Raw genomic sequence first — 12,387 nt, 5'->3', positions numbered from 1 at the left:
CACTGCCTCCGCGCCACCCACACCCACCCGCGACGCACCCGCCTCGCCCGCGCCGTCTCCACCCGCGTCTCATGGCCGGTCTCCCTCTCCTTCACCACCACCACCGCCACCTCCTCCCCCCCTCGTCGCTCTCGCAGCAACACCGCTCCTGCCACCAACACCCATACCATGCTCACACGCGCCAAGCGTGGCATCGTCCAGCCGATTGACAGACTTAATCTCTCGGCCGAACACTCCCACATCTCTCCCATTCCCAAAACCTATCGCTCCGCCCTTCAGGACCCTCTTTGGCGTGCCGCCATGTCTGAGGAGTACAGTGCCATCATTCAGAACCGCACTTGGTCTCTAGTCCCTCGCCCGGTTGGCACTAACATTGTTTCAGGCAAGTGGATCTTCAAGCACAAGTTTGGCGCTGATGGCGGCCTTGCTCGGTACAAGGCCAGGTGGGTCGTCCATGGATTCTCCCAGCAGCCTGGTATTGACTATGACAAGACTTTTAGTCCCGTTGTCAAACCGGCTACGATCCGCGTTGTACTCAGCATCGCTGTCTCTCACGCTTGGCCGGTTCATCAGCTGGATGTCAAGAACGCCTTTCTTCATGGTGACCTTGACGAGGTGGTCCATTGTGAGCAGCCACCCGGCTTCATCGACCCTACGTGTCCCCACCACGTCTGTCTGCTTCACAAGTCTCTCTATGGACTTAAGCAGGCACCTCGCGCATGGTACCAGCGGTTCGCTCATCATGCTCATCGCCTTGGGTTCGTGGCATCCCAGAGTGACGTATCTCTCTTTGTGCTTCGGCGCGGCACCGAGATGGCCTACCTGCTCCTCTATGTTGACCACATCATCCTTACTGCCTCCAGCACCGGGCTCCTTCAACACATCACCGACCAGCTCCACCGTGAGTTCTCCATGACCGATCTCGGGGACTTGTCCTACTTCCTCGGGATCTCGGTTTCCCGCTCTACATCGGGGATGCTTCTCTCGCAGCGCCAGTACGCCATCGACCTTCTTCAGCGCGCTGGTATGATGGACTGCAACCCATGTGTGACGTCCATCGACACCCGTTGCAAGCTCTCTGCCGATGAGGGACCACTCGCCACCGATGCTACTAAGTACCGGAGCTTTGCCGGGGCCCTTCAGTACCTGACGCTCACTCGTCCTGACATTGCTCATGCCGTTCAGCAGGCGTGCCTCTACATGCACGCCCCTCGGGAGCCTCATCTCAACCTCGTCAAGCAGATCCTCCGCTACGTTCGTGGCACCCTCGACCTCGGGCTGCAGCTCCACTCCACGCCGGCCACCTCGCTCACTGCCTACTCCGACGCGGATTGGGCCGGCTGCCCCGACACACGCCGCTCCACATCCGGCTACTGCGTCTATCTCGGCGATAACCTGGTGTCTTGGTCCTCCAAACGCCAGGCCACCGTGTCTCGCTCCAGTGCCGAGGCGGAGTACAGAGCGGTGGCGCATGCCGTGGCCGAGTGTTGTTGGCTCCGACAGCTTCTTCTTGAGCTTCATCGTCCCCTTTCGTCCGCGACTGTTGTTTTCTGTGATAACGTCTGTGCTGTTTACATGGCGTGTAACCCGGTCTAGCATCGCCGCACGAAGCACATCGAGATCGACATCCACTTCGTTCGGGAGAAGATGTCTCTCGGTCAGATTCGGGTTCTTCATGTACCATCTTCACAGCAGTTTGCCGATATCATGACGAAGGGGCTGCCGTCGCACCTCTTCGAGGATTTTCGGTACAGTTTATGCGTTCGCCCGACGCACAAACTGCGGGGGGATGTTAAAGTATAACTTTGTATAGCTAACAGCGCGTATTCCCGTTTGCATACGGTTGTACATATACGCGTATAGGTTCTTTCTTGGTCTCCAAGACTTGTTCTTGCTATAAATATATGAGCCGATCGCCCCTTGAGAGGCGTCTTCCCTCAAACCAATTCTCGTTTACAGTTACATACACGCTATGTGATAAACGCCAATTATACAACAACTTGTCTTTCAGTTAGCATCAAAGTAAGCATCCTTGATTCCATATAGCTTGGCCGCCACCTCCTGCATGTTGATACGATCACCGGGAGATGGCTTGGTGCAAGAAAGGCCAACCTTTAGCATAGACAAAAGACATTCTGAACATTTTTCCTTCAAGGCCATTGGAGTTTCCTCCAACTCCTGTAGAAGTTGGGGGTCGACAATCTCCAATACCCTACCGGGGAAGCTAGCCTCTATAAAGTTCACAATGTTGAGTCCATCCTTAAACATGTCATCCGTTGGCCTTCTTCGAACAAATATCTCGAGGAGAATGACACCAAAGCTGTAAACATCCGCGGCAGTTGAAACTTGACCGCCCCCAGCATATTCTAAAGAATGAAAAGAGTGGAGTTATTTCGCTTTCGCTGCTTAACATAGATGCAGAAAAAATAATGTACCAACTTCAGCTAAAAAAAGACCATTACCTGGAGCGGCGTATCCAATCGTCCCCATTACTGCAACAGAAGAAGAGTTGGGGTTACCAAGAGATGACATTGTAGAACCAACTTTGAATCTTGACAGCCCAAAGTCTCCAACATGAGCTGTCATATTATCATCCAAAAGAATGTTGCTAGGCTTCAGATCACAATGAATCATTGTTTCTTGGTTATTATGGTGTAGATACTCCAGTGCATCTGCCACGTCCACCACAATGCTTATCCTTTGAGCCATTATAATGAGGTTCAAATCTGAAGAGCATTCATAGTCTTGAGTTGAGTATAGTAGCTTATGTAAGTCTCCACGTGGCATGAGCTCATACACCAGGGCCTTGAAGTCATTGCCCTTAGAATCAATACTTGAGCATGCAGTCAGAATAGGGACCAGATTGCGATGTCGCACATTTCTCAATGCATTACATTCTGCAATGAAGCTCTTGTGTGCTCCTCTTATCTCTAGGTTGAAGACTTTTATGGCAACCTCATTTTGGTCTTCAAGTAGTTTTCCTTGGTATACAGAACTGTATCTTCCTCTACCAATCAAATTAGGCGTGGAAAACCCTGCTGTTGCTCTAGTTAGGTCGTTGAAAGAAACTTTCGGTAATTTTGTAGAAAACGATGGCAGTGATATAGATTTGCTATTGTGTTTTCTTATCCATAGCAAATAGCCAAATATGACTACAGCAAGTGACACAACACATGCTATTGGGATGACCACTTTGAGCACTAAAGATTCCTTGTGCCTAGTTGAATTTGAAGGCACGTCAGAACAAGCTAGTATGTGTAACTCCTTTACCCCGCCACAAAGCCCTTGATTTCCGTTAATCTTCAAGGTAGTTGCATTCCTGAAGATCCCTTTTGTTGGAACCTCTCCATCAAGATGGTTGAATGACAAATCTAGGTCCTCAAGGAGTTCCAGGCTGCCAAGAGATGCTGGTATTGACCCAGTTAAGTTGTTGGTAGACAAATTCAAAACTTTGAGGCTGCTTATCTTGGCTAACGATGTGGGAATGCTTCCGCTGAAAATGTTTGAATCTAACTCAATGCCTTCTAAGCTTTCACAATCACCCAAAGTGTTTGGAATATCTCCGGATAGTTTATTTGATGAAACTCTCAATATCACGAGTTGTTTGGCATTTCCAATGCCCGTAGGAAGTTGTCCATCAAGGCTATTGAATGATAAATCAATTCCAGTTATTGCTGGGATTCTAAAGATCTCCATTGGAACCTTGCCATGGAGTTCATTGCGGGAAATGTCCAATATTTGAAGCATTGGAAAGTTTCCAAAGCTTGATGGTATGTGACCGGTGAACTGGTTCGAGCGTAGGTAGAGAGCTCCCAATTGAGTCAAGTTTGACAAGGATGATGGGAGGGCTCCCGCAAAGAAGTTTTTGAATAAGCCTATTACCTGCACAGCTTTGAGAGTTCCTATCCACATAGGAACCACACCTGTAAAGTTATTTCGTCCCAATGCTACAAAAATCAGGTTGCGAAGGTTTGCTATGCCAGATGGAAAATCTCCTGATAGTTGATTGTTTGTCAAGTATAATTCCTGGAGTTGACTTGAAAGGTTACCTAATGAACTCGGTGCATGCCCTGATAGATGATTATAACCCATGGAAAACATTTGTAGCTCCGTGCAGTTGCCTAAGCTATTCAAAAACTCCCAATCTTCTCTGTTGTGTGCTTGGAGTTCATTATTTTCAAGATTCAAGCCCAAGAGTTTGGTAAGTTTTCCAATCGTGGTAGGCATCAATCCTGTGAAGTTGTTTCTTGACAAATCGAGAGCTTGTATATTGGAAGCATTGGTGAATGAACTAGGAAGGTGCCCTAAAAATAAGTTGCCACCTAAGAAAAGTATCTGGAGATCGGGAAGAGAGGTAAAGAGATTTGGTGGAACCTCTCCACTTAGACCATTGGCAGCAAGTTCGAGGATGGTAAGAGTAGAAAGATTCAAGATGGCTTGTGGAAATCTTCCTGATAGCCGATTAGCACTGGCAGACAGGTGCTGCAAGCTGGACAAATGTGCAAATTCACTTGGGATATTTCCCTTGATGTGATTATCTTGGCAGTTAATTTGGGTTAATGTTGTGATATTGGCAAGAGTAGCTGGGATGGTGCCAGTAAGGTTATTAGACCAAACGTGCAACACTTGCAAGTAAAGAGGCAAGTTGGCATGGAGATGGCCTACTAGGTTGTTTTTCGAAACATCCATCACCTTGAGCTTTGAGCAGTTAGCGAAACTCGGCACCCTTCCTTGTAGCATGTTACTATTCAAGAGGAAGGTTTGGAGGCGAGGTAGGTGACCAAGCGAGGGTGGGATCTCCCCGGCGAGTATGTTCTCTGTGAGGACCAGAGACCGCATGAATGTTAGGTTTCCAAGTGAAGGAGAGATGTGCCCCACCAAACCTCGACTTGTAAGGTTTAGAGAAGTGACACGACGTGGAGCCTTGACCCTGCATAGGACACCTTCCCAATTGCAGAAGTGAGTGCTATGGTTCCAGGACATGAAGGTTTGTTGTGGACCGAGACTGATGATTGCATCCTTGAATGCAAGCAGCGATAACCGATCCGTCTCGTTTCCGTACGAGATGGAGGTGTTGCAGATGACGACATGTGCGCTGCAAGCCGCCAACACCCACAGAAGTAACCTGGCAGCTTTCATGGCCGGGTGGCTATGAATGTATATTTGTCAAGTCAGATCTTCAGTACTATTCACTACATATGCATGCATAAAAACAAGGCGAGTTTTAAACTAAATAGTTAATAATAAGTAATAGATATGTTGCTAGTATTAATTACCTGAGGATTCCTTCTTCTTCTGTATATACTGATACTCTAGCTCCTCCTTTCCGGGCCGAGACACAAGAGCTACAACCGCCAGAGGACAAAGGCGAACAAGAGAGAAACCAAGCATATGTGTGTACGAGTTAATTTGGAGTCTAGACTGTGGAGTGTTTGATCTACGTCCGCCATTGTGGCCTTCCTTTTATAGGCGCGACGTCGTTATTACGTGCCTGGTCACCAGTCCACTGTGAGTGTTAATCATCACAAATCGTGGTGTTAGATGCACTAATCCTCTTTTTTTGGAGTAAAGGCGCACTAATTTTCAGATTAACGTATTTGTTTGGTTGGCCCGAACCCACCCAGAGCCCGGGCCAGCGAGGCAACTGACTTTTTTTTCAAATGCAGGAAAAGGTCCCACCGGACAACGTGAGGAAGCCCACGACTGGTCATTGATACGATCTCGATCAAATCTAATACCTTCAGTAACACAAAAATGAGGATTGGAAACGATGAAGTCCCAAGTCCCTTTGCATTTCAGTGAGTTTTAAGTTCTTTTTTTCCCGGAAAGGTCTTTTAGTGATTAAGTAGCAGGCTATGACTGAACTTTCTAGTTCTAGCTTACTCTCTCCAGATTTTACTGATGTTTGGAGCAACATGTTTTAGTGATTAAGTTAAGTAGAAATAGAACAGAACCTCTCAAGTTCAGATTTCTGTTTTTTTTTTTTGCGGGGTAAGTTCAGATTGTTCTTTTTTCTCTGAATCTGTGTTCTTTTGCTGTGGCATATACCGCCGCGGACCAACTTCAAATCGCAAAGCTTCTCGGCGCTAGTTTCTTCAATGTAGACGCCATGGGTAGCATACTGATCTTGCATCTGTTCTTGATCTCCTTGGCACTAGTCAGACACAAGTTGCTGTGATGCTTGCCCGCTGTCAGTTGTCAAGTCTGAAACAATGTGTAATTGTCTTTGCCTGTTTGATTGTCAGTGCAGGTGCCTATCTCTCGAACTCTGGCCTACTTAGAAACGCCGACTTCTCGCTGGCAAATGTAATAATGGCACATCAGTAGCTACATGGTAGGCGACAACTCATGTGATCAAGTTACCGTATAAAATTAGCTTGTAGAATTTCCATCGATTCCTGTACTTCAACCGATGTGATCAAGTCTCTTGCGGTGAGGCTCTGACTCAACTTTCTAGCTTGTAGAAATACAACAGAAGTACTGAATATTCAGAGTGTTTTTTGGTGTTTTTCTGAATTTGTATTCCTGCTGCAGCCTACTGATTTGCATTTCTTTTTCATCTCCTCTCCTCAGAGATTCCAACCAGCAGTAGACAGAAAATTAGGCGATTTGTGATGATGCTTTCCCACTGTCAAGTGTCAAGTTCTGAGACGGTAAGTGATATTTTTTGACTGTTCGATGGTGAATTCAGGTGCATGCTGATCTATCTGACGCCGACCTTATAAACACCGACTACTAGCTGGCAAGTGTGACAAAGGTACAATAGTAGGCAAACATCAAGCATGTCATAAGAGTTCAGGTTCAGAATAAGCAGTGACATCTTGTGCTGGCCTGAGTTTTGGTGCAAACCAGTGACCATTACACAAAACTTATTGTTTTGTTTCTTTCTGGCCTACCATACAAGCTAGTACCTCCAGAGAGACCAAACTGGAATGTCACTGGAGCAGATTTAATAATCTATAACTGATGATTAGCATACCGGCCCCCTGAATTACTGGATACGGTTTTACATCAATCTCTTTTGTTCCATTCTGTAGGTAAATTTAACAAATGGTCCTCTGTTTTGTCCTGTAGGTAAAATTGTTGCCATACTCAATAGCGTCAGCCTGTCAGGCATACTTGTTTGAAGGGTAGTTTTACCACAGATAAAGCTATAAGTGTGGGAAAAACATCATATCTATGAAGTGTGGCAAGCGACGACTACAACGGAAACCAAATAAACTGCAAACTAGATGTATTAATCAATAAAATATTAATTTGATTGCTCATATTGATGCCTGGGACATGCTATTCATTTTTCCCTGTTCACTATCTAGGGAGCTCTTTTACGGTGATTTGGGAGTTACGATTTATAATTTCATGTAACTCCACCTTTGATTATTTCTAGCCATTGGATCTGAGAAAATTATTTTAAGATTTATTTTTTTCTAAAAGGGTATAATAGTACTTGAGTCGCTCATCCTTTTCCGTTCCTCACGGCATGTTCAGAGGCCGTCCCCACGCACGAATGAATCGGTTTCTCCGCATAGCCGCCGCACATCCCGCTCGTAGACGGGTAGCTCGGTGTGCCGTTTGGATCATCCCCACGCGGCGACCCCGATCCAGAAGAGAAGCGGCAGTCCGCGACCTTGTTGTCACTCCTACCGCCAAGGTTCCGGCCGGTCGTGGCGGGCCCTACGACGTGTCGCATCCAATCCGCGTGCCGGCCGGCCCTGTACGCAGTACGCCGTCATCGGGAACTTCGTCGCCAAGGCGTGGAACGGCTCCGGCCTCTTCCCTGACCCCTACGGCCAGACCGCCATCCAGGTTCGTCTCCCCCACAGCCCCTTTTCTTTACCTCGTCTTCAGCTCTTGATTGATCTATGTTGGCTTCAACTCTGAGTAATGGAGGATTGGAAAACACCAAAATTTGTTCTTTTTTCAGGAATTAATCAATCCCCAGTTCAGTTCCTGCTCTACATTTTCATGTTTTGGGATTCAGTATAAATCGTTGCTCACAAGGATTGCTTGCACGTCTAACTAATGGAACTGCTGCTCTACACCGTACGTCGGATACCCTACTGCCTTAGTCAGCGCCGCCGGCGACCTTCCCGCACACTAAAGGTAGGTGCATACATGTTGTGTAGGAGATGATAGCAGCAAACTTTCAGCTACAAGGGGTTTCGTGGTAGGGAACTGTTGCGGTTGTGGTCCTATTATCAAGTTGTAATCCCAGGTGAATAGTATTTTATTCTCTGTAACTAAGCATGTTTTTGTGGTAGGATGATGGAAACAGTCCCGATTGTGTGGGCATATGCATATGATTCGTGTACACAACAGTCTGAACTGGCCTTGCCATCGATCTAATCTACAACTGTTAGGTACTGCTATTTTTGTGGTAGTATTATTTTCTGCGAGTATTCCATTCTCTGTAACAAATTCTGCTAGTGATTACAGTTTACTTGCCATGAAGCCTGACCAGTGCATCTATATCCTTCATATAATAGCTTATTTAATCATGCTTTCTACAAATTTTAGTGCTCAAAGATAATAAGACTGGACCATGAAAGTGGGTAGAGAGCAAATGAAATCTTGCCATCAGAATGTGATACTTCAGTACAAACGTCCTTTAATGCTGTTTGCTGTTCTTAGGGAATGGGGATCTATCTTTCGTTCAAAATATCTACTCCTATTGATTTTTATTGAGTGGAACTTAGTAGAGTTGGACTTCACGGATTTACAAGGTTGCAAGTGTCTTTTTATTCTAGCAAAGTTGCTGCCTCATTTATTTAGGAAAATGTTACTAATACTTCTGACCAAAAGTAGGACTAATGTTCTGTGATTGTGGGCGTCCATGATGGACGTTGCAGTGCAGGGACTTGTTTCAACGGCGGCATTTTGAGGTCATGTATATATGAAGATTGGAAATAGTGTTGGTGATGTGGAAACTGATCTGAATGGGATGTTTTTGGGATCATACCAGGTTTCCCTGCTACTATCTCTACAGAGATGGGCGAGCAACGCCGCAGTTTCTTGTTCTTGCAGATGCATTCTTGGATCATTTCTTCTGACTATAGCGAATGCCTAATCTTACGGTTATATGAGCAGCATTGTTTTGATGAACTAGGCCGTGTGGTTTTCCCTCCATGTAGCTTGATTGTATTCTTCAAATGTGGCAGAGTAACGAGTTGCATTTTTTTGTGGGTTTGTGTGTGTGTGTGTGTATTGGGGGTTGTATTGCTCGCCTTGTGGTTTACAGAAATTTAGACGGGCGCATGACCTTGTTGGGCGTTGTATTGCTGGGGCTCCTGAAGATTGATAAAGTTGGGGTTGCTAGATTGCACGCCTATTTTTGTCATTGCCTCATTATATATTTTGCTGGTGCATAATACAATGAGATCACAATTATGCAAAGCAAAGAATAATGTTTGGTGGGTAAGTACAGTTCTGTCATAGATTATTTGATCCCTGTTCTTCGAAAGAAAAACATTCCAAAATTGTAAAGTAAATGTCACTAAGGATACCCTTCGTCTCGACATGAGTGAAAACACATGGAAGTACCGATCTTAGTCATTCGGGCCCACAAGTAATGATCTTAGTCGGCTGGACCCACAAGTACTGGTCTTACTCGTTTGGGCTCATTAGTATCGATCTTAGTCATTTAGGCCCACACGTACTGATCTTAGTTGTTCGGGTCAACAAATGCCGATCTGAGTCATTCAGGTCGACAAGTATAGATCTTAGTCGATCAAGCCTACAAGAATTGACCTTAGTCCTTCTAGACCCACAAGCATCGATCTTAGTCGCATGGACGACCCGTAGTGATAGTGTTGTGTCAAGACACACTGAAGTGCTAGTCGAGGGACCTGATGATCCACTCCGCTAGTTGTGTCGAGACTACTTGTTAAGGTAGTTGTGGGTCCGGATGACCGGTAATGCTAGTTGTCGGTCCAGACAATCCATGCTAGTAGTTCTGGGTTCGACGACCCTTAGACTGGCCACAGTGGGAGTAACATCACTAGTAACATCACACTTTTCAAGATGATTTTGCTTATGTGGCACATATTTAATAATGAGAGAGGTGATGGTGGTAACTTAGCTAGTTACTGTAACATCACACATACCAAGACAATATGAGTCTATAGGCTAATAAATGAACCATAACATAACAACACACATATGTTACTACCCATTATGGAGGTAGTAACATAGCCTAGTAAAATGTGATGTTACTAGTCTAAGTTACTCTCCATTGTGACTAGTCTTAGTGCTAGTTATGGGATGAAATGACCAATAGTGCTAGTTGTGGGTTTGGACGACCCATTGTGGTGCTTGTGGACCCGGACGACCCATGCTTGAAGTTCTAAGTTCAAACGACCCGTAGTGGTGATTGTATACCCGGACGACCCATACTTGTCGTTCTGGGTTCAAACGACACATATCTAGTCGTGCGATCGAACTACCCATAGTGCTAGTTGTGTGCCCACAAGTATCACTATGGGTTGGGCCACCAATGCTACCTCGTGCCCTTTTACGTCGTCCGGACCACCAATGCCACTACTAGTTACTCTAGATCGTCCGGGCTAACAAATACCACTACGAATCACTCTGGGTCATGGGGCCCACACATACCACTACGAATCATTGGGAGTCGTCCTAGCTCACAAGTACCAATCATAGTCGTCTGAGGTCAAAAGTATCGTCCTTACTTCTCCGGGCACACAAGTACCGTTCTGAGTCGTTGAGGCTCGGAAGTACCACTATGAGGCGTTCGGGCACACAAGTATGGATCTTACTCATTCAAGCTCATAAGTACGGATCTTACTCGTTCGAGCTTACAAGTATCGAACTTAGTCGTTCGGGCCCATCTTAGGGTGCAGGGGGTGCAACAGGGAGTAGCATCTCCCCCTTGTCTATTTTGGGGTGGGGGTGGTGCAGGTTCGCCGAAGAATTTCAAGGGGTTAGTAGATTTAGAGGGATGGCCGGGGCGGCTGCTGCACGGCGGTGCGGAGAAGTTGACGGGAGGGCGCGGCAGCGAAACGAACACCCCACAATCAGGCACTTGTCTTCAGTTGTTCAACGTTCACTAGTTCAGGCTTAGGGGATGTACCTCGGAGCATGCCTTGCTTTCTTCAAGTATGAAACCCTGTTCTCATGTATGTTGATAGCATTAGTCTGAACAAACACCACTTCAATTCGAGCATCATCACAGAGATTTGATCCCTGTAAACATGCCGTAATGCAATTTGTTTCACCCGATAAACATCATTGGTTCCTAGATTTCTGTCGGGACTCTGAAATTTATTGTACATGACATATGTTCGCAAGAAATGAAAGTAAACTACATGAAATGGATTGACCATAATCTGACAGCGTCCATGACATACAATACGAACTGTGAAACTCCCTTGAGTGACATTATAACGTACATTATTATTCCCGTAAGTTGCCACTGGATCAAAAGCGTTCTCCAAGTATTTGAAACAAGAAGTTCAGCCTCTATACAAACTAGGAACTGATCGATAGTTATCAGCAAAAATATGGACCGGAGATTGCAGAATCGATGGAAGAAGCAGCTGCTGGTTCCTGCTTGCCTGTAATTTACTCATCCTTGAAAAACAGAGCATGGTTAGTAAAGCAATTTGAAAAAACGAGAGTCTTGTTTCAAGAACATTAACAACATGCACTCATCTTTTTTTGCTGCTAGCACATTTGGAAGATTGCAACAACGTGGCCTTCAAAGTTGCTGACGACGTTGCTCCCCCTACGTTGTGACTTTGCTAAGATAATGTCAAGCTTTGAAATGCTCCTTTTTGGGCCAACTTATTTTTAATGTAAAGACGAATCAAATAAGCCTTGTAAATTCAAGCGGATGGAGTACATTGATTAGGATACATTAGTTATCCTTGAAGAAAGATGTCTACGAAAGTATGGATACTTACAAAAAGACATTCATCAAAACTGGTATTTGGCACTATAAGTGAAAGACATTTAATACTTCGGTAGAACTCGACATGTGGCTATGATACAATTTTTTTTGGGAGGTTGTGGCTATGATACAATTTTTTTTGGGAGGTTGTGGCTATGAAAGATTATTGGAAATAAGGTATGGGTTATGACATAAAAAAAGAGTTCACTTTCACTAGTTTTTTGACCCGAACCCGTAGGAATTTCTTCCCCAGAGCATAATTTGTAGATTTTTTTAGAAGTATACAGTTATGTGCAAGAAACGAAAAAGCTAGACCTACAAAGTACAAAAACAATAAGAAAAAGTACAAAAATCAACTGAGGCCTGCTATCTGAAAGATTCAGCCCAATCTGAGAGTGTAGCATATGATTATATTTTGGCTCTCTGGACCAACCATTGAAGCTCATCTTTGAATCTGCTTCTGCAAGCATATAGAATGG

At 45.3% G+C, this 12,387-nt stretch overlaps 1 protein-coding gene and 1 long non-coding RNA gene across 2 annotated transcripts; one reads left to right on the top strand and one right to left on the bottom strand.

The window, feature by feature from the left end:
* Positions 1-1,895: 1,895 nt before the first annotated feature.
* Positions 1,896-5,415, bottom strand: LOC125542566 (uncharacterized). The gene is made up of 3 exons (XM_087546191.1): positions 5,277-5,415; positions 2,463-5,149; positions 1,896-2,366 (listed from the first exon to the last, which is right to left on the bottom strand). The coding sequence occupies exons 2-3, from the start codon at positions 5,137-5,139 to the stop codon at positions 2,008-2,010; spliced, it is 3,036 nt and encodes a 1,011-aa protein (XP_087402317.1). The 5' UTR covers positions 5,140-5,149; positions 5,277-5,415; the 3' UTR covers positions 1,896-2,007.
* A 2,103-nt stretch (positions 5,416-7,518) lies between these two features.
* LOC147978264 (uncharacterized) lies at positions 7,519-9,393 on the top strand. The gene is made up of 4 exons (XR_015618040.1): positions 7,519-7,806; positions 7,925-8,103; positions 8,262-8,360; positions 8,850-9,393. It is a non-coding gene; the product is annotated as an uncharacterized LOC147978264 (long non-coding RNA).
* Positions 9,394-12,387: the final 2,994 nt, after the last annotated feature.

Source organism: Triticum urartu, chromosome 3A, assembly GCF_056163025.1.
Source record: "Triticum urartu cultivar PI428250 chromosome 3A, HENAU_Tu73, whole genome shotgun sequence".
Lineage (NCBI taxonomy): Eukaryota > Viridiplantae > Streptophyta > Magnoliopsida > Poales > Poaceae > Triticum > Triticum urartu.
The sequence above is the reverse complement of the archived record's forward strand: the minus strand, read 5'-3'. Positions and strand labels throughout refer to the sequence as shown.

Excerpts from the sequence above, each read along its gene's own strand:
- LOC125542566 (XM_087546191.1), bottom strand. The coding sequence starts at position 5,139 with ATGAAAGCTGCCAGGTTACTTCTGTGGGTGTTGGCGGCTTGCAGCGCA. Across the intron at positions 2,367-2,462 it reads GATTGGATACGCCGCTCCAG|AATATGCTGGGGGCGGTCAA; the intron begins GTAATGGTCTTT and ends TTCATTCTTTAG.